General features: G+C 49.3%; 2 protein-coding genes across 5 annotated transcripts; one reads left to right on the top strand and one right to left on the bottom strand.

The window, feature by feature from the left end:
- The first annotated feature begins 18 nt into the window (after window positions 1-18).
- SERHL2 (serine hydrolase like 2) lies at window positions 19-18,643 on the top strand. 3 transcript variants are annotated; one of them, XM_050970242.1, is made up of 12 exons: window positions 19-39; window positions 11,117-11,341; window positions 11,413-11,526; window positions 12,487-12,528; window positions 13,257-13,276; window positions 13,474-13,548; window positions 14,314-14,423; window positions 14,694-14,773; window positions 15,102-15,136; window positions 15,888-15,964; window positions 17,409-17,502; window positions 17,844-18,643. In XM_050970242.1, the coding sequence occupies exons 2-12, from the start codon at window positions 11,194-11,196 to the stop codon at window positions 17,958-17,960; spliced, it is 912 nt and encodes a 303-aa protein (XP_050826199.1). In that variant the 5' UTR covers window positions 19-39; window positions 11,117-11,193; the 3' UTR covers window positions 17,961-18,643. The 3 variants fall into 3 exon arrangements, with proteins under 3 accessions (XP_050826199.1, XP_030094157.1, XP_018765552.1); XM_030238297.2 differs by lacking the exon at window positions 19-39 and adding an exon at window positions 9,598-9,682; XM_018910007.3 differs by lacking the exon at window positions 19-39 and adding an exon at window positions 9,690-9,777.
- An 859-nt stretch (window positions 18,644-19,502) lies between these two features.
- Window positions 19,503-22,961, bottom strand: RRP7A (ribosomal RNA processing 7 homolog A). Of its 2 annotated transcripts, XM_030238299.2 has the most exons (7): window positions 22,728-22,826; window positions 22,470-22,612; window positions 22,158-22,283; window positions 21,751-21,874; window positions 21,049-21,146; window positions 20,439-20,637; window positions 19,503-19,975 (listed from the first exon to the last, which is right to left on the bottom strand). In XM_030238299.2, exons 1-7 carry the CDS (start codon window positions 22,777-22,779, stop codon window positions 19,890-19,892), a joined length of 828 nt encoding a protein of 275 aa, XP_030094159.1. In that variant the 5' UTR covers window positions 22,780-22,826; the 3' UTR covers window positions 19,503-19,889. The 2 variants fall into 2 exon arrangements, with proteins under 2 accessions (XP_030094159.1, XP_050826200.1); XM_050970243.1 differs by lacking the exon at window positions 22,470-22,612 and having other exon boundaries at window positions 22,728-22,961.
- Between the last annotated feature and the right edge of the window lie 900 nt (window positions 22,962-23,861).

The raw sequence follows: 23,861 nt of genomic DNA, 5'->3' as shown, positions 1-23,861 counted from the left end.
GGCTCGGAGGAGTGGAGCAGCACAGAAGGGAGGGGAGAGGTAGGAGGGGAGGAAACCCCCAAAATGTTTCTTTTCCGAGGAAGGAGCCACGGGGGGAGGGGAAGGGGAGGGGTTTCACCCTCCTCCACCACGCCGTCTTTCCACGGCGTGCCTCTTGCAAGGGAAAAAAAAAAAGAAGTAAAGAAGAAAAAAGTTTGGGTTTTTCTAAAAGAAAACTTGGACGGATAGGGGGGAGAGAAAGGAAAAAAGGAAAGGGAAAAAAAAAGGATGCTGTGAAAGCCCCTCCGCCGCAGACTGGCAGAGGAAGCCCACCGGGACGGTACCGCAGCATCCGCCGGCCCCGGGACCCGCCGGAGCCACGTGTCGACCCGGGGAGGCGGCGGCCCGGCCGGGGTTCTGCCCCTCCTCCCGGCCACCATCCATCCCCTACGCTGCAGCGCGGGGCCGAGGCATCGGGGCTCGCAAGCACCGGGGAAGGGGCAATGTCCAGAACCGAGGGGGGCGGGGAGAGGGGCGCAGAGGGCTCTTTACACCAGCGGAAAACAGAGAGCCTGTCCCGACTTTCCCTGCCAGAGTTCTCCCAGCTCCTCTCGGCCACTGCAGGAGCTCTCAGAAGGACACCGGGCATCCTGGAAGCACAGCGTGTGTGGCAGGGTAATACGCATTTAAGGAGCGTGCCCCGAAATGCCCGCTGTTGCCTTGGTGGGTCAAATTAAAATACTGGAAATCGTGTAAAAAATTACAAATGCGGACAAACCTTATGATATGAAATATAAATAGTGCACTGCATGGTGCATACTGTAAGCATATTGCTGCTCAGAGAGAATAGATGTAAAAGAAGAAAAAGATAAACTTTGGAATTCAGTACAAACCTCACAGTTTAAAGGCCTAGCCTGTAATGAAGCTATGATTTGATCATGTAATCAGAGCTCTCGTTCACCTACATACTTTCTTTAGATGCTGCACACATTCCCTAGTGTGTGCATACCAGGTGAACTGCCCTGTTGAAAAAGCTCTATACAAACCCCCAACGCAGATGTGCTCTGGCTGCTCTGTACCAGCCTAGTGATGCAAAACAGCTGTAATTCCAGCTTGAGCAGCAGACTAAAAGCTTTACAGCTGCTTGGCATTGCTAGGGAGCATAAAGCAGTCAGAAACACCGCTGAATCTGATCCTCAGCCTTGCCAGGAGTTCCACTGAGTGTTGAGACATCAGTTCTTGTTTTTTCTTTCAACCAAGCATGAAGATGTTACTGACCACAGAAGAATTTCTGAACTTCCATAAGAATCTAGGCAAAGTATTTTATTCTTTTTCAGAGCGGCTTCAGTGGGAGGACCTGCCGCTGGAGCTCTAAATCACAGCAGGGATGGAGTGCTCATCTGTTCCATTTTTGGTTTTTAAGTAGGCTTGTCACACTTTTCTTTGTATTTCTGGATGGCAGCTTCAAAAATATCCTGTGGTTTGCTTTGCAGTTGCCTAGTAGGGAGTCTGTTTCCCTCTGTGGATATTTATAACATTTATTGGGTGACTTCATTGACTCTTCCAGCCACCTTGCCTTAATGTTAACTGGCTAGTCTAATTCTACCTTTTATTCTTCTTCTTCATCTTTGCCTGTGAAAAGCTAACATCCAGCCTCACTGCTCCGAGATTGTCTGTGGGTCCTGCTCATACTTCTCTCATCCACTTGAAACTGTGACCTGGCAGCAGTTACAGCTGAAGTGTATCGCAGCAGCTGTCTTCAGCCGTAAAAGCCAGTGGGACATGTCACAATGGCACCATTGACCGCAGCTTTCCAAAGCTCAGATTTGAGCCACAGGGTCCAAAATGTCTTCAGGACCGAGGTACCTCTGAGGTGGCTTCATTATAGGTGGAAAAGACAAGGATGCTGAAATAGCTTGTGTTCTGTGCCATGAAGGAGGAGAAGGCAACCACCCGAAAGGCTTTGTGTAATGACAGTGAGAATACAGGCAGGCTAATATGAACACTGCCCACTGCATCTCTGGAGAAAGCAGGATCCCTCCTAAAGATAGTTTTTGAGATGCTCAGGATGCTAATGACAGCATGACAAGGAATAGCTCCCAAGAAGGTGCCAGGACTTGTTCTTAGGATTTACAACTTTTATCCTACCCCTCATTTTTTCCCCTGCATATGGATACATATACCTTCACTATCCCTGGTACTAAGACTTTAAACCACATTAAACATGAAAGCATTAATTGATAGAGCTGCTGACAGAATGAACCATTTCCAGAGAGTTTTGTCTGAAGTCCCACTGCTGAGAGCAGTAGGTCTGAGTTCATTCTACCTTGAGATCATAGTTCTACTTTGTGGTGTTTCTCTGCTTGTTCTTCAGCAACCTCCAAGTCTTTGGTAAGTTCCAAAATGTTGATATCCAGCAGCCCAAGAGCCAGTAACACCCCAACACCTTCACTCCTTCTCAGCATGCAGATTCCTTACATCTTGCATAAGGTAGAAGGAGCCACAGCCTGCCTATGTACTCCTGTCACTTTGGGAGGTGTGGGAAAAAGAACAGTATTTTGGGGCAGGTCATTCCAAACGACTGAATAAAGGTGGTTTTCTGGGAAAGCAAAAGGCAAACATTGCCTCAGAGGAAGGGAGAGGATAATATGTTAAGGGGAAAGAACTAGAGATAAGGAAACACTGAAAATCTGCCGAAGAAAGAAAAAAAGATACCAAAAAAACCAAAGGAGAAGAACATGGAGGGCAGAGAGGAGGGAAGATGAGTGAACACATTAGATTACCCAGTACTGACTTGCCCTTCAGCTTTGCAGATCTGTGTGTAGAAGCTCAGCTGGGGCTGAAGCACCAATTCCACATCACAGGTGACCAATTACTTGGAATCTCAGTGCCTTACTGGGCCCCCACCAGTCCCAAACATGCTGTTGCCTACTGGTGTGGACACTGACTTTCCGGAGGGGATGTGAGTCGGATATGAAACTGCCCTGACAATGTAGCTGACCAAGTGGCCCACACATGGGGCCCCAAGCTGGGGGGTTCCTGCCAGGTGATTAAATGGGAAAGAAAGGGAGAGAGGAAAGCAAGGGGAAGGCCTGGGTACTCTGGGTTGAGAGGTGATGCAGGCAGTGCCTGAGATTTTGCACAGATAGGAGGATGGAAGGATGCTTGTGGGGTGGTTAGGAAATGACTGCCACCATCTCCTGATGTGCTGCAAGTCCAACCTGCAAAGAATAAAAAATGTACAATCTTTGATTGCATTCAGTCTTAGGTAGTTTTTCCCTTTTGACCTCTCCTCCCCTTTTGAGATGGTCTCTCGCTCTCTTAACTTGCTGAAAGCTCCTTTTAAGAGGTGCTAACAGCAAAGCATTAAGAAGAAGGGAAAAAACCCAATACCACAAAAAGAGAGCGCCAGGAGGACTAAACCAACACACAAAAATCCCCCAGCCCTGTTCCTCTGCTCCCCCAGGAAAAAAAAAAAACAAAAAAAAAAACAAAAAAACAAACAAACAACCCAAAAAACCAACCAAAGAAAAACAAACAAACACCTTCAGTGGTTTAGAGCGAGCAGAGGCTGTTTTTGTTCCACTCTTAACAAGAAAAATTAGCACAAGTAGTGGCCCCTTTGCATGAAGCGGCGGCAAGGCCCCTCCTTCCTCTACCAGAGCAGGGCTCTTCTCAGTAACGAAGAGAAATTGCTTTCCAGGAAAGCGAAGGTACAGAGGCTGCCCAGAGCGCGGTGACCCAGCGCTGCAGCGGGAGCCGGGTGCCGCGGCTTGTGGGCTGCCAGCCCCGGCCCGGAACGGCTGCGCTGCCGTGCCCGGCGGTGCCCCGTGTCCCGGAGCATGGATGGAGCCAGGGCAGCCCGAGCCAGCCGCGCAGGGGGCACGCCGAGCACGGCGGCCGATGCGCCTTCATGCCAGTCTGCAACACCCTCTGCTGTCGCGGCTTTCCCCCACGGCTGCCGCAGAACAGGAGTTCTCACTCGCTGCCAGTCCGTGGCCCTGGGTCACTTGAGGGAGGAAGACCCAGCAGACAGCGACCTTCTGCGTTTTCACACAAAGCATCAGGCTGCATAATCTGGAAGGTATTTAGGTCAGATTTAAGCAGCTGCAGTCTTTTATAACTGTACGGCAAACCACTCCCTCACCTCTGAAGCTTGCCTACATGTCAAACACCCTGGAGCAGTACAGGACAGTCTGGGATGGGGGGTAACGAGGTACCAGCCTTCCGCACCACTGGACTCAGGTGTGAGCTCCTTGAGGCTCTGTAAATCCGTGACCAGCCCAGGTGACTTCTCTCAGCATTGCTGCCCAACAGACGTGGAGGTGTGAAGCTCAGTTAAGGATTTCATTGTATCCTTGAGGTCTATTGCCTCTCCTTATTGTCTCACATTTTCCGGATGTGTTGCTGGAGGCTGAAATGGGTGGATCTTACCCAAATCCCTTTGCTCAGAATCCTTTTGCCCAGAATCCCTTTGCCCAGAATCCTTCAGTTGGAACGTGTAGCCTCAGTCCTGCCCATGCTTTCCCAGATTTGTCCCCCCGCACTGAGGCGTATGGTGATGCTGAACCCCACTCACAGGACACAGGCACCGAGTTCACTCACTTCAGGCTTCTCTCCAAAGCAGACAAAAACAGCCGGGAGAGGCTGCTTGCAGGGAGCAATCCGAGACAGAGACCCCATAACAGAAAGGTCCTGAGTCATTGCTGGACCTAGAAACAGGGGCTTCCTCAGCTGAGGAAACCAAGCCTCTAAATAAAGTAAAACAATATAAAATGCTAGGAGTATAGCTATGGACTATAATTTTGGGAGCGGTTGAAGTAAAAGCATTGCAGGTTGGTACCATCTGACAGCAGTGTCTATTGCAGTAGACTAATTTCCAGACCACTCCGCTTTCCAGATGATCACAGGACAAAGAAGTCTGTCACATTAATCATTGTTGTTTTGCTAAACATCCCATCTTCATTAAAAAACTGCCAATGGTTGGAAAGTTGCCAGCACCCTAAGTAAAGCTCTAAAGTATTTAACTCCTTTCTCCATTATCGAATGTATACCTTGTCTCTAGACTGTTTTTTCTTGTGCCATTGTTAGGCAGCGTGACAATCGGAGGAGCAAAAATGCAATGCTACAGAGGTACACCAAGGCTTTGGTCATGTTGATCCTAAATGATTCTCTCTCATAAAATGTCTTCCAACTCCTTAACAGGCCTTAAAGCTCTGCCAGGAAGCCTCTCCAACTTGTTCCCTTCTTCATTGAATCATAGCTGTCAAAACTGGGAATTCTTTCACACCAGTAATCACCTTCATGGAATTAGCAGACACAATATAATCTCCAGCAATATAATCTCATTACACCTGTTCCATATTCTCTGCTTATACATCGGGGAGTGGAATGAGCCTTTCAGACTGCACTGGGAGCTCACACTCAGCTGCTGCTCTGGTGTGAGTCAGTCCTCCACCAGAGTCACTTCTTCCACAAACAGCACGGCCAGATCAAAAGTGTGGCTCGGGTGGAATAACTCACCACTGGACTGTTTCAAAAACCCCCCTTACATGCTTGTATCAACTTTTGACACTTGCTGCCTAGTCAATTCTCAGTCCGATTACTACAAAATGTGTTGATTTCGTATCATTCCAGTGTTTTAAAAATCAAAACACAGTGTAAGACTATCAGTTTCCTTGCTGGAGAGCTATTGCTTCAACAGTTTTTACTTTTGTCAGCCAATTCCATAACCCAAATCTACATCTCCAAAAGTTCCCAAGCAGTTTTATAGATTACTTTCCATAAACACATGAGACTTAATGTTAACTAGAACTTTTCCCTTGTTTTAAAATGATCCTAGTACATGCTATTTCTTATTTTGTCTGAGGTCAAGAAGGGGCTGGTAGGCCTGTAATTACAAGTGTCAGATTACTTATGGTTTTCACTATTATTTAATCTCAGCCTACGGGGAATCTGCCAGATTTCCAAGTGAAAGATGGTTAAATCTAGACAAGAGCTGGAGAGAACCTTCTCTTTTTCTCCTGCCACTTCATACATTAAAATAGGTGCATGCTCTAAAGGTGGGAGCAATGTAGCAATCTGGAGAGTAGCTCACCTCACAAGTTAATCTAAACAGGCCCAGGGGATGGGAACCAGCAGAGACTCCTGAATCTGTCCCAAATATAATAGACTTTCTGATTAAGGAGGAAATGGAAAGCTGAGACTGGAAAGGGTTTATTTATATGATGGGTGCTCATATATAATTTATATGCAATAAATGTTTCTAGCCATTTCATTAGCTGCAAATAAAGTGATATAAATGTGCACCACTTGGACCTGATGCATGGTGTGTGCCTGGGGCTGCTTCCAGCTGAATGGTGGTGGTTCATGTGGGAATGATTTAACACCCCAGCAGCCCCACTACCCAAATTAGGCTGTAGGTGAATCCCTGAAGTAGATGCACTTCACTTTTTCAACCACTCATTGCTTGGCTTAAAACAAAGATTTCCATTTAAATTATCATATTGGCCTCAGACTGTGGTGGGTAAAGAGCCAGTATCTCTTTGTCTCTTCCACCTTCTGCACAGCTGGAGAGCTCTGGAAAAACTGAGTTTAGCTCAGTTGGCTACAGCATGATGCCAATAAAGAAGGAACACAACAGATCTGGAGCAAGGGGGAGAAACCAATCTAAGCCATCGCAGCATTTGTTTTACACTTAATATGTAAGCAACTTTTTCAATTAGAAATTCACTAAATGAAATTCAACAAGAAATTAGGGAAAACCAAAGAAAAAGTACACCACATGAGGTACCTGGATGAGTCTGTTGCTGTTGAGCAGAGCCCAGAGATCATGGGATAATATCCCACCCCAACTCTTCTCACCTGAGGAGCTTATTTAAACTCCTGAGACTTCCTGGGACCATCTCCAAGGCAAGGCAAGCAAGATTTGTAGATGGAGCTCAAACTAAAGCCTGTGAGCCAGCATGTTGGGGCTGTTTGCATGATAACATGCTTGCCTGTGATCATTTTTATTTTCCTGTCTACTACAGATTGCAGCATATGCTCAGAATGTGGGGCTTTATATAGAGGTGTGTCCTCTATATATCCTCTGAAAGAAAACAGTTAAGCTAGCAGTAGTCTGTTTTTTTTTTTTTTTTATTTATATAACCACACAAGAGAAATTGGGGTACAGGACTATGACTAATAAATCAACATAAATAGATCAATATGTCAGTACTTCAATGCTTGAATCCAACCAGCTATGGGGAATTTGTCCCCTGGTAGCAATCAATCTGCTGTACTTAAAGTTTCCTCCCCAGATCTGCAGCTAGCACAAACTGATCAATGCTGTTCCAAGTCAGTGGAGCATAACAGCTTTGCATGTCCCAGTGTTCACCCTTGCAGGGACCCTGCTCATTTGCAAGGACACAGAGGTTGAAATACCCTTTGCTAAGCACATGGGATATCTCACACTAACTCACAATTCTTTTCTCAAAACCAGCCTTTCTTACCACCAATCCAGTGCAACCTCCTCCACTAGGAGCTCTATCTGAAATCACCTGCTCCCGATCATTTCTGTGAGGAATTCTTCCTTTCCGTCAGGTGGCTGCTGATGGAGCCTCCTACAAGAAGTGATTTAGGATGCAGGTCACAGGAGCCCAACATCACTAGAGAATGCATTATTCCCACCCGAGTCCCAGAATAATTTCTGTCACCCAAAGCAATGAGAGCCCAGAGAGCCCAGTGTGGTGGTCCAAGACCTGTGGGTGGTGATGCATATACTGCCAGGGCAAGCATTTACAGCAGAATCCCAGGATTCTCCCAAACAAGGCTTGAGCCCAAAAACAGGTATTAGGTAGAGGTCAGGTCGAGTTCCAGCATGTAGCTCTCAGGGGATGTTCCTTGTGGGTACAAGTTCTTGGAAGTGAAGTTCCCCATGCCCCAAGCACAGGTGGTAGCCCAGGCCTGGGGACAATCTGTGTTGTGCTTGAATGGCTGGCTGGACAATGCCACCACCTTCAGTGGGCTCATTTCACTGCTCCCCAGAAGGGAGTCTGGCTCATGAGTGGCAGTGGGTTTTCCTGGCCATGACCCGTTGTCCCACCAACCACTGGAGTGTGTCCCAACAGTCCACATAACTTCTCATGGCACAGGGTCCTCTTCCTCATAAGTCACGCCATAGACTGCAGAACCACAAGCCTGGCAGCAGCCACTGCCTAATAATTACACTGCCGTCTGGTGGCTTCTTTAGGAGCAATTCCAGGAATTCGCAGGAGGGCCCTGCCCTCTATTAGCCACAGCCACTATTTGATTATTGTTCATTATCATTGAGTGCATTTTACAAACCTGTTCTGCCAAGCTGTCTCTTGCTTTTCAACTTTTGTAATCAGCTACCCACCTCTGAAAGTTGTAGGAGAGAAGCTGTAAAATTTACTGTGGCCTCTCTCCTTCTGCAAGGCTCCCCAGCCCTTGTAGACTGCTTTCCTTGCTCCTTCAGTATGGAGGTTTAAGAAAAAGCAAGGCACTGGACACTTTACAAACCTGTAAAAATTCATGTTCTGATTTCCTTTCTAATGGCTCACATGGAGAGGAGGCTGTGAGCTACACAGTGTCTTGTTTCTTCTCAGTGATGGATCCCCAAGGTTCTGTTTCAACTGCTGTGGTGCAGAGCCCATTTTGGCAGGATGAGTTAGAGCTAGGCAGGAGGAATAGGGCTCTAAGCTTCCACACTGGTTTCTTTCAAGCTTTTTAGGCTGTTCTGAAAATATATTGTGTCATTTAGGAGACTGATGTTCTGAACTGAATATAGGGCTTCCAGTTACCAATATAAAAGTGATTCCCTAAGAACATACATTCATTCTGCTTCCTTCAACTGTTCCAGCAAGGGGTCTCACTGCTCACAGTGTGGTTTGACTTTGCTTTCTCTGACTGCAGAGTCCTTGGCTGAAGAGGAATGGTTGTGGTCTGCATTAGGCTCAGCAGACTGCCTGCTGGATGGAATGAGAGCCACCAGCAAGTAGCCATACTTGGGTATTGGCTTCCTTGAAACTTGGAAGTTCCTATGCAGACATCATCTTTTTGGGCAATTAATGAGGCAAACTGTATAGAAACCTCTCCATCTGAGAGGGGTCTGTTTTAGCAGAAGAGTGGAGTGGCTGAGGCAGTGCTGTCTGCTGTGTATCTGTGGCAGCTTGGTCCTGTAGTAGAGTCAGTTCACTGAGATGGGTCACAGTATGGGAGGGTGACTTGCCCCTGAAGCAACACGATTCCAGCAAGTGTTAGGAGTTCAGAAGAGTCTCTCTATCAGAGAGTGACAGCAGTTCAGTGTCAGTGTCAAGCACTGGGCCCGTTTGATGTCAATGTGAAGCTCCTGGGTCACAGTTAAAACATCTCACACTGTGTCACCAGAGTACAGGCAGTTTCCATCGTCAGTAATGTGTCTTCTGGAGGTAGTCAAGGATGCAGCCATACCTCCTTGATTTCCACTCCTCAGAGATTCCTATCACGCCCAGGAGGTTGTTCGCAGCTCTAGACCCCACAGCCTTCGTTAAGTTCCCGTTCCTCTTACCGAGCCCGACGCAGTCAGAGGCGGGGGCCGGGGCGCCCCGGGGAGGCGGGCAGCGGGGCGGTGCAGCCCGCCCTGCTCTGCTCTGCTCTGCCCTGCCCTGCCCGGCCCGGCCCCGCCGCCGCCTCTGCTCAGCCGGCCCGGCCGCACGGAGCGGTAGGAGGGGGCCGGGGCGTCGCGGGAGGGCGGCGAGGGGAGAGGGGCCGGGTCGGCCGTGGCGTTCCGGGGGCTGTTCTCGGCGCCGGCCGGAGGTCGGTTCCTCGGCAGCCCTTCGCCAGGGCCGGGAGCAGGATCGGGAGCAGGACCGGGAGCGGGCGCTCCAGGGCGCCCCGAGGCGAAGGCCCGGGTGTAGCGGCGCCTCCTGCCCGCCCAGGGAGGCCTTTCCCCGGGGCCGGGGGGATCCCAGGGCCGGAGCCCCCCTGGGCCCAGGCGGGACTGCCTGGGAAGGCCATCAGCCTCTGCCAGGAGCCCAGGCCCTCGGGACAGGGCAGGTCCATGGTCACACTGTGGGAAGTCAGCCCACGGTTGTTTGTCAGGATCTGGCCCGGCGAGGGCAGCTGGGATCAGACACAGCCCCGTGATCAGCAGGCTGGGCCACGGTTCCTGGGGCGAGGGTGTTGCTCATGGAGATCAGCACTGCTGCGGCACTGCTGTGGCTGGTCCTGGGCCGAGCTCAAACACACTCATGGGGAGCCCCAGGCTTGGCTGATTGGGACCATCAGAGCCCTGACAGCAGCCCACCCCCTCTGTCCTCACTCCTTAGAGACATATGGGCTCCGGAGGGACTTGTGTGGAGTGATTTAATTGCTGTTCCGTCACAGAGGGCTAATTAAGGGAGCAGATACGCAAGACAAGTCACTTGGAAGGGGATATGACATGAGAGACTTGGAGATAGTCAGGTTGCCTGTGGCTTGGGGGGGTGAAAGGGAAATGTTTGAACCACCATTGGAAGGTCACCAGAGGGCTTCACCAGGGCTTCGTCCTGGCTTCACTCAGGACCTGGTGCTTGAGCAAGGGTCAGTGATTGCCAGGTAAATGAGATGGTTTGAGGTTGAGCAAGTGCCTGGCAGGTTGTGGACCCATATCCCATGCAAAAGTCCCTGGCCCTGAGGGTGCATAGGCGGGTGGCAGCAGTGACCTGCTGTGCAGCATGGAGCCAGCTGCTCTAGCAAATGTGCCAACCAGTGGTGTGAAAGAGAAACACCAAAGTTAAAGAGGGCAAGGTGGTAACAGTCTAATGCTGGAGGCAGCATCCTTATTCCCCAAACTGTCTTTTTGGCCCAGGAGAGGTGCCTGGCTGACTGCAGCTAGCTGGGGGAATTCTGCATGGTTCCCTCTTGCTGGATCTCCTGTGCCTTCTGGTCAGGTTGCAGCTGCTGCAGAGACACACAGAAAGCTTTCTCCTCCTTCATAGGGAAAGCTTATTTCTTCCTAGGAGCATAGCTAGTACGTGCTGGGAGGAGGATTCCCCAAACAGGCAGTCAGGAACGGCAGCTTGGGATGTCGAATGGGGAGCTATAAATCATCAAGCTGCTAATTAAGACCACAGGAGACTGGTGAGTTACTAAAGACCTGTATTACTCTTTTCAGAGCTCTAGACCATTAACGAGACCCCTGGGACCTTCTCCAAGTACACGACTCTCCAAGGACATCACCCTGTTTTGGGCATGTTCTCAGAGTTGAAGTTCCCTGTGCCCTGGGGACATGTGGCAGCCAAGGCCTGGGGACCCTCGGAGGGACACCCTGTGCTGTGTTTGCATGGCTGGTTGGACAATGCCAACACCTTTGACAAGCTCATTCCACTGCTCCCCAGAGGTAGGTCTGGCTCATCAGAATGGGTTGTGTTGCGTGGCCGGGCTGCACATCTGATCCTCTTTCCCTTTCAGGTTGTTATTATGTGGCAATGGATTTTTCTGGCCATGGTTTGTCCTCCCACCGACCTGCAGGCTGCCTCTACCATTTCCTAGATTATGTGACCGATGTGCGCCGGGTGGCAGCAGGTGGGTACTTGAAGGAACTCTCGAGGGGGTATTGGTCCTGCTCTTTCTAACAAGCAAGCAGCATTTTCAGTTCCCCCTCCTTCTCCCCCTGCTGCTAGTGTTTCTATACTAAAAAAGCTGTGTGGTGAAATGGTGGATGCAACTAAATGGTTTTGCCAGACTGGCTTTTTTTTAAGCAGTCAGTGACCCCTAACCAGTGTTAGGTGTAAGTTGGAAACTTCAGGTTCTCCCTGATGGCAGTTTACTACTTGCATTAGTATCATGCAAAGAAATCTGAAAGTCAAAGTGTCTTGTACTCCTAATAACTCCTGATGTAACTGCCCATCTGTATATTTGGCATGTGTGATTTTATATTCCACATTCAGTACACAAAAGAGCCTCTAGAAGCTCTCAGATGTTCCAGAGGGTAAATCTCATCTTTCACTGAGGTATATTTCAGATGGGCAGCACTGATAAAGCTGTATTTTCCTATAAGCCTCCCAGAGCGCCCTAAAAATGGACTAAAGAGCCTGATGTGCTAAATGGTGCAGAAAGCTTTCACTTGGAATCATACTTCCCTCAATGCAGCAGACCTGGCTCTGTGTCCTCACATGTCTTGCAGAATGCCCTGCAGCAGGATGCTCTGTAAGGGTTTCTCTCTTCCACCAGATGCTACCCAGTCAGGCTCCTCTGCTTCTTGCCAGTCTCATATCTGGCAGTGAATGGGACTTTGCTGGAGTTTGTTTGACATACAGAGAGAACTTGAGAGCTCTATGACTTAACTACCATGGAAATGAGGTGGTAAATGCTCTTTTTCTTCAAAATCGGCCCACTTAGCTGCTTAGTTTCTGGATTAAGAAGCAAATGTGGTAGTGCAAAAGCCCTCCTGGGAGAAAGGGCCCATGTCAGTAGAGAAGCAGCAAGATGTTGCAGCTCTGGTTTCTAATGTAGCACTGTCTGTTTTTCTCTGTTGCCATTTAGCCTTGCAGTGGAGACGGTTCACCCTGATGGGTCACAGTATGGGTAAGTGGCTCTAGTCCTGGTAAACTGTGAGATTAATAGAAAGCAGCAGATAATTAACTTCCAAGACATGCTGCTAGGAGCTGGGCTGGAATATTTATTATATGATGCCAAGTACAAGGTTCCTGCTTGAGTGATTAAAAAATCTCTGCCTGTGTTTGAAATGCCTGTTTTCAAGACCCTGCAGTACAGACAGTGGTAACTCTTGCAGTGAGCATTTCCCCCACTCACAGGACAGAACAGTGCAAGGCAAGGAGGGGTGGTCTATGCAGGAGAATTCACAGCAGGCCTTCCTGCCTGGTCCCCACAAGGCCTGGGAGCAGACAGCCCATTTGGTAGGCTGTAAAGCTGCCTGAGGAGAACTGGACTCCAGGATCCATCCCTTTGAGCTTGGAATATGATTTGATTTTGCCACAATTTGGAGTTTGCTTCCCAGGGCCGCTCTGGTCACAGCTAACAGGACCTGCACACCAAGACATTTTAAACAGTAACTCCTCCTTGGCCTTTGCTGTCTGAGCTGGGAACGGCACAAGGTGGGCAGCACAGCAGGTCAACAGCCCTGGTCTCTGCCTGCATGTTGTGGGCTGGGAGAGCTATCCTCTGTACTGGGGTTTTGTCCCATTGTACAATGCACATTTTTATTTCTCAGGTAGCTCCTGCTGTGGGGAAGGTGAATTTCTGTTACCAGGGGCTGTTCTGTGCATTACTGAGCACCCTTTTCTTCTTTGCAGGTGGGGCTGTGGCAGGAATGGTGAGTAAAGCGTCATCGTCATTTCTTCATGGGGTTGCGATTTCTGCAGCTGCAGCAACAAATAGGAGAGGAATGAAGGGACAGACCTGGATCTCAGGGGAGGAGAGGCCCTTCCCTGACCCCTCTCCCGTGCAGCAGGATAAAGACATCACTCAGTGCTTAGCTTTTCATTTTCTTATTGTTTAATCTCTCCTCAGTTCTGTTTCCTTTATCCTGAGATGGTGGACAAGCTGATCCTGCTGGAAAGTCTTGGCTTTCTTCTAGCTCCAGAGGTTAGAGCTCATGTGTCCTTCCTTTCACTTTTTTAAAATACAAAAATATATGTTTTTTTTCTTTTTCTCACTTGTTCAGAGAAAGCACTGATGTGACCACTTCCTGGCAGGTCACACAAGTCTTAGGGCTCTTCCTTTTGGCAGGCACTGATCTGCTCCTTGTTGCACAGACTGAAGTTGGTCCTTAGGGTGGCTCTTGGGGCACACTTGGTAGAGCTCCACATCCTGCAGTCCCTTAGCACTGAAATTTTCTTGTCTGTGCCAAGACCTTGTACAAAGGAAACTGGAACCTCTGTCCAGGCAACTGCCAGCTGAGGTTATCTTTTTGTCAAGAGCATGTTGGGTGACCTGGGTACAAGATTGGTAGATTTTTTTCTGTTCCTGGCAGTTCATAAAGCTACATTCCCAACTTGCCACCATTGCTACTAGATGCTGGAGCTTTTGCTGGCAGTAGTGGGACAGAAACCCTAGTTCAGAGAGACAAAAAAATACCAAACTTTGGAGAGTTGTCCTCAACTCAGAAGTGAGGTAGGAAGGGTTAGAAAAGATGTCAAAGATAAAAAGTTAAGTTCATTACAGCAGTATCGCTGTATTTATCAAAAATGCCCTCTCTCCCAGAAAGGGGCATTTTTAATAAGATACCCATAACTGATACCAGTACTGAGGGATGTTGAAGAGTGAAATTCCCTCTTCCACTCTCCAGTAAGGGGTAAATTCATTCAGAAGAAAGGGGTTACTCCTCTTCCCTACCTCTCTGTGTTTCAGGACACTGAGGCATGGCTGAAATCAAAACGGAGGGTGATCGACAGACTGCTGAGTCTGGAGGCAAAGCAGCAAACTCCCAAAGCACGGAGCCCCGAAGCAGCATTGCAGAGGTGGGTTCCCATCCATCCTCTTCATTTACTGCCTGCCCTTGACAGAGTTACAGCTGCACAAATGAGAAAGGAAAACCATCGCTGCATTTCACCTTTCAAGTCCTTTTCTGGAATCCCAGTAAGACCTTTTGCTTCTGCTGCCAGAAGCTGTTGCCCCCTCCTGCTCCTTTCTGAAGCAGCCTGAGAGCTCACTGTCACCTTGTCATGGCATTTTTGCTTCACATCCTCCCTTTTTTCAGCATCACAATCTCTCTGCCATGTCTCCCTCAGGCTTTTAGAAGCAAACAGCCATCTGACAGCAGAGGGTGGGGCAATCCTGCTGCAGCGAGGAGCAACTGAGACACCCGCTGGTAAGGGGCTGTGTGGTGCTGGGCCACTGCTGGGTGTGGGAAGGGACTGGTGCCAACAGCCATTGTCTTCTGCAGGGTACAGGGTGCCCTAGCTACAGATTTACACAGCCTGAATGAGATCAATTAAGTCTGGAGGCAGAGTTCTCCATTCCCAGCAACAGGGTTTGGTGAACAAATCCTAAAACAGCTAAAGAAAATAAATTTTTAAAAAGGAGAATTTTGAATTAATCCTCTTCTTCCTATCTCAGAAAGTCTCAGGCAGACCCCAAAAGTGTGCTAAAACAGAACAGTTCCTGCTCCTAAGAAAACCTGTTTTTTCTCTTTCCAGGGCTGGTGTATAACAGAGACATGAGAGCCCGTACGGTGAGCACTGCTCTTCTGACATGCCCCCTGCTACTTCAGAGCCCTGAGCTTACAGAACACTCACACCGAGAATGCCTGCTCACTGAGCTAGGCTCTGCCTCCACCCAGATGCTTACTTTCTGCTCCCTGAATTCCCACATGTCCTTTAAATGCTGCTTTTAAAAGAGCCTGCACTTGATCATTGATTCAGCTTACAGAGTCACTGGAAAATGTTACTGTTTGTTTTTTTAGAAGTTCCTCTGCCCCAGGGCCTCCTGGCCACATTTTCCTACTAAGTCTTAAGGCAGCAGATGGATGGATGCTTTCTGTCAGCTTGTCAGGTGACCTGAATAAGAAAGGGAGTGGAGCAAAGTCCTTAGGTTTGGTATTTTGATAGTTTTGTGCCACTTTTGAGCAATTAGGGCCTCCTTTATCTGTGCTACTATCAAGATATGGAAGCCAGGGTAATGTACTTTCTCCTTTTTAGTAAAAGGATTTTTAAGGCTTTTCTCTATGAGATCATTCCCATGTGTGCTGCAGCCCAGCAGGCAATGCTGCTGGCAGCCCTAAAACACAGCTGGACAGAAGGAGCCTTTGCAGAGCCATTTACTCCTGTGTGCAGCCTGGACACTTGTCATATCCCAGCATGAAAGCTTCATGGCCGTGGTTACTTCTGCCTTCAGAGCTACGTGTGCAGGAGGGCTTGAGGACATCCTCTGCCCCCAGCTGCTGTTCCTTAGCTTTGACACTTTCCCTCTCTTTGCACCTGCAGCAGAGTCGAGAGTTCTTCACGGTGGAGCAGTGTGTGAAGCTCCTGCAGAAGATCCAGGACCGTGTTCTCATCATTGTGTGAGTGAGGCACAAACCACACCAACCCTTGCTGTCTCCTTCAGTGGAGAATGAAGGCTAGGAAGGAGTCCTCCACTACCCCTTCATCTACACTAGTCATCCAGACTTTTGGCCAGCTCGTGTAACAGTACAGCTTCACATGTGAGAAGTATTTCCCACTTCCCCACCACTGCCCTGGGTTGGGCGGGCTCCTGGAGAAGGCAGACACCAACTGGAACATCCTCCCAGCCTGGCACTCTGCTTTCAGGCTGGGACAAGGCTTTTTCCCTGGTGCAAGGCTAACTGAGGAAACGTTGGTCCTGCCCCATCTTCCCCATGCTCTTGGCTTCACAATCCCACCTCACAACTTTCCATTCCTTGGCACTGCAGCAAGGGGCCATCATGGCAAATCCGTGACCCTCCACAGCACCACACCTACTTGCTGTCCTCCTGACTTGACTCTACCCCAGTCAGCAGCCCAGCCTGCCCCCTTCTCCAGGCCCCAAAACCTCTTGCCTGAGCAAACAGGTGAAACTACAGCAGTCTCCACCTCCTCCAGCTGCTCCTAAAGCCCCTGGTCTGACTGAGCTCCTGCAAGCTCTCTCCTGTGGCACGTGGGGCAAGCAGCTCTGGGGACAGGGCCAGTGGCTTGTCTGGGTGCACAGCTTGTTCTGCAAGTCATCCTCTGCCTTTTCCCATCTCATTCAAGGGCAAGGTGTGCAAGGCTCTGGCTACCTTGGCTGGTGGAGTGCTATTAAAAGATTGTCTAGAAAACAAGAAGTGCTAGCAGTTGAGAAAAGAGGTGCAGTTTTGGCTTCCCTGATCTGTTTTAGTATCATAACCACTTCAGGTTATTCCTGCTTGTCCAGATTAATATTGTGCTGGGGTCAAGTCCTCTGTGCCATAGAAATGCCACTGAGCCTGAGATGTCCCCTTGTCCCATGACCAGCACAGTAGTAGGAGACAGCATGATCTTAGCTCTGCAGGAGATCTAATGCTGACTTCTCCAGGGCAACTGCCCTGATACCTCCCTCTCTGAGCATGGCATAACTTGGTTAAAAAAGCAGCAAAGAGAGGCAGGAGGGAGTGAGGGGAGATTTGGAAATTCTAAGGAAGGAAGAAGTTAAGAGCAGAAGGCAGAGCAGGGGCAGGGAATGATGGTTTCAGACCAATTACAGAGCCAGCCCTGAGAGGACAATATTTAGCCAGTCACCACTCTGATACCGCTAGGCAGTCACCCAAGGTTTTGCACCTTTTATTTGATAGAAAATAGCTGCTTAGCCAAGCTGTGCAGTGCACTCTGACTACCATGTATGACCCTGTCACCTGCTGCTTATGAGTAGCTTGGGAAGAACAGCTGGGTTTGTCACCCTACTGTCTTGGGGACACTGATTCTGCCCAGGACAGCCACAAAGACAAATGGACAGACACTGAGCGCTGTACTGAGCCTCACTATTGTTTTCAGATCACAAGATGGACTCTTGGTACCGCACAACCTACCGAGCAGAAATCACTTTGTGAAAGCCCTGCAGGAGGCATTCGAGTGTAACCTCAAAGAGGTGAGAGCAAACATCCTTGCATCTCAATTGGCCACCAACCTGGGAGCAGCAGCTGGGAAGCAGCTGACCTTGGTGGACACCCTCCACTAGGTGATTTATCCTGAACAGCACAGTCCTCACATGGGGAAGGGGGGGGAGTCAGGAGAGGAAGTAAACTTTGTCCCTGCTGCCAAAGTCCCAAGTTAGTAGTGCCCTCTGGACCCAGCTCTTCCCTGATCCTCCCATCTCTGTCCTGCCTCACTTGCCCTGTCCTTTCCCACGAGTGTCACACAACAGTGTGTGCTTCAGGGAACACTTTCCTGGTCCACATCTTCACAACTTCTTGTGTTCTTTCCCTCCAGCATATCCAGCTAGCAGAAGTGCCTGGGAGTCATTTTGTGCACCTGAACGAGCCTGAGGTGGTATCTGGGATCATCAGCAACTTCCTGACAGCACAGAACACCAGGGCCAGACTCTAGGAAGCCCTCACAGCTGCAGCAGTCCCGGAGAACTGGGAGATAACAAGCAAGCTCCAGAATTGTCACCATTCCTACCTCACATCCAGCATTAGATCATGGTAATCTTTTCTGTGCTTAGCTCACTGCAGGGTGGAAGCAGGTCTGCCAGGGGTACTCTGAAGGAGAGCTGAGCAAAGTATCCCATTTGCCAAAGGGAAAAGGAATCCTTGCTCTACTTCCAGCTCTGTGAGTACAGGGATAGAGGCCCAGAGTGGCCTTCCCCTTGGCTTACTCCAAACTTGCACCCTGAAACAGCAGAACACAAGGCAGAGGCATCCTCTGTGACAGCAGCAGCTCTCCAGCTTTGGCACTGCAATAGAGGAGCTCATCTTGCCTCCTCCCTGAGGATGGTGAGTAGGCTGCTCCCAGGATTTAACCTGCTGAAAAACAAGGAAAGTGTTCTGCTTCTCTGCTTACTTCCATAGATGCCTGAGCCCAGAGGGCCTCAGTGTCTCTGTTCTATTGTGAGAACTACTATTTAAGAATCAGCTTAAATAAGAGCTCACCTGTGCAGAGAAAGCCATTTTAATGAATGCTAGAGAATCCTTAAACTTCTAGCTGAAGCAGCTGGGAGAACTACAAATTATGGAAATGTTGGCAGAGACAATTTCTGTCCTAAATAAAGATTCATGTTCTAATGTTAAGTCCATCTTCTTGACTCTACAGGAGAACAAACCTCCTTTCTCTTTCAGGCCACTCACCCAAGCAGCTAAAATGAGTCCTGGGAGGCAGCAATTTTTACACACTGTCTGCCTTAGGTAGGCCTTATTAAGGATCTGCCTCCCAGTTAAATGGATACAAAAAGTCCACTGAAGCAGGCAGGCCTGTCATCTCTGCAAGCAATGCAAACTGTATTTGCAGCTGTTTTTTTAGGAGACGATAAATCCATTTTATCTCAGCTCTCTGGAATTTACCACCATTTCCACCTTACATTCATGATCATGTCTCTAGCGAGGCTGCAGATTGTAAAATAAATGTGTAAAAGCCTGGGGCTGGGTGGGTTACTTTGATCACAGACCTCCCACTATTGCAGAGCTGCACAAATGCTATAGGAGCAGCACAAAACCATTGCCTGCTGCCATCCTTACCTGCCTTCTGTGGGCTGGGGACATGTTAAGTGGAAACAGGGCATGGAGAGTCTGGTTTCTCTTTCCAAACCAGGCTGCTAAAAATGGCATTTATTTTTGCAATAGTGCTGGGTATCAGGAAATTCTCACTGCCTAGACATGGCTGCAGAGCTCCATGCACAGCTGGATGACTGGGCACTGCAACACTTGGCCAGGGAGGGAATCACCAAGAGAAGCGGTAGGCCTCTGTACCAAACCACTGATCTTACCTTGTGACAACGAGTTGCAGTTAGGTTTTTCCTAAAGTCACTTCCCTCCTCATTCCTTCAATAAAATGTTCAAAGGAGCAGGTTACAAGCCAGGATTTTTACCACCACCCCAGCACACAGGAAGCTGTTTCCCACAGGAGACCAGACGGGAGAGAGAAGCATTCTCATGTTCTGAAAACAGTAGCAGCAGTTTATTTACAGTTCTTTAGCCATTCCATGCCACTGCAGAGGCTGTGCTAGGTCAATCCCAGTTCTCACCAAGCTTTAACGAGGTGTGGTTTTGGGTGGCAGGGTTGTCACAGATGTGTCTCAGCCCCTTGGAGCACCCTGAGAAGTGGTGCCATGGGGCTGAATGACAGAAGAGCTAGAGGATACTGGTGCAAGTAAAGGGAACTCTCCTCCAGCAGCAGTCGCTGGGATCTCCCGTTTCAGATCCCAAGGTAGAGGCAACCCAAAGCTGCCTTAATTCCTCAAAATCCTTTGGCAAATGGAGTCAAGTAGGCATCTCTCCTACCCACTCCAGCACAAGCACCTTAAGAACACCTCAGCACAACCTAGTATGGCCGAAACTTGCGCTGGGCTCGCATCAGTGCGATCCTCTGCTTGTCCTCCTCAAATTTCTTCCTCAACTGGGCAATGTCTAAAACACAGAAAAAGAGAAAGAATGGGTCACACGAGAGCAGCAGATCTTCTTCTCCTGGGAGCTTCACTTCCACACACCAGAGTGGCTCAATCCCAACAGCCCCAAACACACACCTCCCAGATCAGGTCCTTTTACACTTCAGCTGAGTGTTGAGCTGGGGCTCCAGCTGTTCATCTCCGGTGGTGCTGCAGCTCCCTCTTGGGGAGGAATTGGCTAGTTTCCCCCTTCAATCGCTGTCTTTGTGCAGACTGAATAAGCACCTCTTGGAAAACCACACCCTCCCACAAAATATTCCAGCAGCCCTTCCTAACAGGTGATGGCAAGGGGCCATCTGGATCCAGCCAGCCAGTTGCTTAGTGGCAGCTGGATGTTGCCTCCCCTGAAGGCAGAAGGATGCTCTTTGGGCCACAGTGTGAGAGACAAGACCCAGGCAGGGGTAGGAGGAGACTTGCACACTCACGCTCTCTCTTGGTCTCGCGATGCTGCCAGGCATAGAAGTTGAGCAGTTCTTTGCGGGCCCTTTTCCGTTTCTCCCTCTCCAGCACGCGCAGGTTGGCAGCCTCTGTCCGGGGCAGGCCGGGCTTCCGGCCCTTCCGCGTCACCTTCACCCAGCCCTCCTCATCCGGAACACCCTCCTCCTTGGCTGCCTTGGCTTCTTCCTTGAAGGACAGGAGGGTGAGGTAGCCCAGTGCCTAATGCATGGCCTAATGCACAACTCCCCACAGCCCTCCCTTAAACACAGGCAAAGTTACAGCTCCTGCTTCCACTCAAGATTAAAAGGGAAGGCATGGGATCAGGCCTGCAAGCATTCAACTCGCAGTCACAACATTGCACGTCAGCCACAAACCAATTAATTTGTGGCTATCTGTTGTAAGCCCTAGGGGAAGGGCCAGGTGTTGCAGACCAAGCCTGGGTCTGACTGCCCACCAGCAACTGGGAGTAAAAAAAACTCTGCCAAACAGAGAGACCCTCAGCCCTTTCCACTATGGCTGGAGCACTGAGAAATCTCTCTTCTTTCCCTCTGCCCCAGAAATCTGCTTAGCTGGGTTCCTTCCCTAGCCTGGCCTCACCTCTTCCACTTTTTTATCATAGTCTTGCATGTAGGCATCCACCTCAGCCTTCAGCTCCTTCGGATCCACGATGGAGGCCTCATAGCTGGCGATCCACTCTGAGACAGAGAGGGCACAAGTCAGCAGTAGCTGCTGTTAGAAGCAGGCTAGTGTCGTGCTTTTGGGCAGCTCTAGAGGGAACTCTAGCATGGGGGAAGGACATACTGTTCCCATTTGTGTTCAGCTTCCCCCCTGCCACAGCTCAAAGTGACTTGGCTGTGAGCACAATCAATATGCCATGGGAAGAGTTTGCAACTTGCCCAGGCAGACATTGGCTAGCCTTAAGCCTAAGGGGCACAACATTCAGGGCTATGCTTCTGTGAAGCAATTACATGTGAAGTGCTGTCTACTTGACAGACACCTGGGGTCTGTTGCATGAATCTGGTCTCCATTTTGAGGACAAGATGCAGACAGTATCTCTGAATCTATACAATACTGAAAAAATGTCAGGAAAAAAGGACCCTTCCAAGTCCCCACTCTCCCACAGGGTCAGTGGACCAGACTTCAACATCTAGTTCAATAAGATTGCTACCCAGTGAATAATGAAAGAACACAAAACATTGAACATCCCCCAGCTAAAAACAAAATGGGACATGCAAGGTAGAATTCAGCAAATAATGAGTATAGTTCCTGCCCGCAGAAAGATAGCCAGAGCTGACATACTGCTAATGCCGGTTTTCACAGGGTGCCTCTCTGTTGATATTAGCAGGGGACCTTCCTGTGATAGAGCCTTGGCTGCCTGGACAGCTGCTGGTTTCCTGAACACCACATATGCTACTTGAAATCCCTAAAAGAAAAAAACCACCCAGGTGAGTCAGATATGTAAGAGAAACTGGTAATGGAGCAAGGAACTGCAGTACAAATAATTTTTAAAATAAAATAAAAATCAAACCACAAGGGGCAGTAGGATAGCAAAAAAAAGACAGTGTAAACATAAGTAAGTAATCATGTCACCTAATGCCCCACATGGTTTCCTGTGCCTCGTGTTCTGAAGAGAATCATCTGTACTTGCCATCTTTTCCCACTAAAGCATCCCACTAAAGTATTCCTCTTCCCTGCCCAAGCTTTACCTTTAGAGTTTTGTGGTCAAAGAATTTCGACGCCAGTTTATCTTTTTTCTCTCCTGGCCCTGGCTTGTCACAGATGTCCACAGACTGCACATGCCCGCAGCGAGAGAACAGCCTAGACAAAGAATCCTTAACAGGGAGAGTAAGAGAAAACACGCGGTACAGTAAAGGAGGAGCGATGCCCCTCGAACAGCCGGCACAGCTCTCCGGGCAGCTCCCTGGCCCCAGCCCGGCCCTCCGCCCGCAGCAGCCCCGAGGCACACGCTGGCTCCCGGGCCCCCATGCCCTGCCCTCAGCCCCAGCCGCCCCACTTACCGGTCCGCAGTACGGGGGCACGTTGAGGACGAAGAGGGTGCGGCGAGGCGGGTGCGCGGTGTCGGCCCCTTCCCGCACCTGGTGCTCCTTCACCAATAGACAGTGGTGCGAGCGCTGCCGCTCCGCGAACTTCACCGCCAGAGCTGCGAGGGACGCACCGCTCTGAGACGCCGCTGCCGCCCCGGCCCCGTTCCCCGCGCTGCCCCTCACCCGCGTATCCCGCCGGCCCCGCTCTCGGTGCCCCGCGCTGCCCCTCACCCGTGTATCCCGCCGGCACCGCTCCCGCCGCACGCCCTGTGGCGGCCGCCATCTTCTCTGCGCGCGGCGGCGCGGGGGCCGCTGGGAGCTGTAGTTCCCCGGGCGCGGCGCGGCCCTGATAATGGCGGCGGCTGGACTCGCCGCAGCCCCGGGGTTGAGTTTATGTTTTTGTAAGAACAGTGTAAAACTCACACACTGTCCGTAATCTGAGAGAGGCATGTAAATCTTAAAGAGATGTAGAAACATTCAAAGGCAATTGCTTTTAAAGACTCTTGTTAATTAAAAAACTCAAAAAACTTTACAGACGAACTTGTAATGGAAGACAGAACCATTTTAAAAATACTGAAGCAAGGCTAATGTAGGAGGTGACAAAATATGACATGATATGGAGAACTGATCCAACCAAATACCAATTAATGAACATTATCAGAAGGTACATGCAAAAGCCATGAAAATATACCAAACTTGCACAGTGTGGTATCACTTCAGAAGTCCTCACATTTTTGAAATAAAAGAAAGAACCCCAAACCAAACAAGAGAAACACCATTACAAATAACCTACCACTTGTCCTGGCCAGCCATTTAATTTAATGTCTAAATTAACGCACATTGATTCAGAGTGCAAGCAATTAGTCTTTCAAATGCAACTTCATAATTTCTACCAGCCCAGAAGGAAAAAAAAAACCAAACCCAAACAACACAAAAATATAACCATGTTGCATGATGATAAATGTAGACAGAAGGTGGTAGGTTCAAAATCATGATTAGCATGACAATTGCAGGATGTCCAGGAGAAATTGGAGAGCCAAGGTGAACTACCTGAAAAGGACTGGGAATAACCTGGTAAGAACAGGGAATGAACAGTTACTCATGTTTCAGTGCCCATCAGAAGCAGCCATGCAATGGTGCATTAAAGAGCTGACCAAGACCAGGACATCAATGTACACCAAGACATTGTGTTTGGACACCCACTTAATTCATCAATTTGTAGAAAATAAGAATATGCTGCCATAGATCACAGAGTTATGGAACAGAGCAGACAGTACTTCTTCCAAGGAAGTTATGTCAATGCCATCATAAACTCTCAGATAACCTAAACATAAGGCAGTTTAACAGTAAGTTAAAATGCATCTT

Source organism: Serinus canaria, chromosome 1A (genome assembly GCF_022539315.1).
Source record: "Serinus canaria isolate serCan28SL12 chromosome 1A, serCan2020, whole genome shotgun sequence".
Classification (NCBI taxonomy): domain Eukaryota; kingdom Metazoa; phylum Chordata; class Aves; order Passeriformes; family Fringillidae; genus Serinus; species Serinus canaria.
Note: the sequence above shows the minus strand (reverse complement) of the source record. Positions and strands in the feature narration are given on the sequence as shown.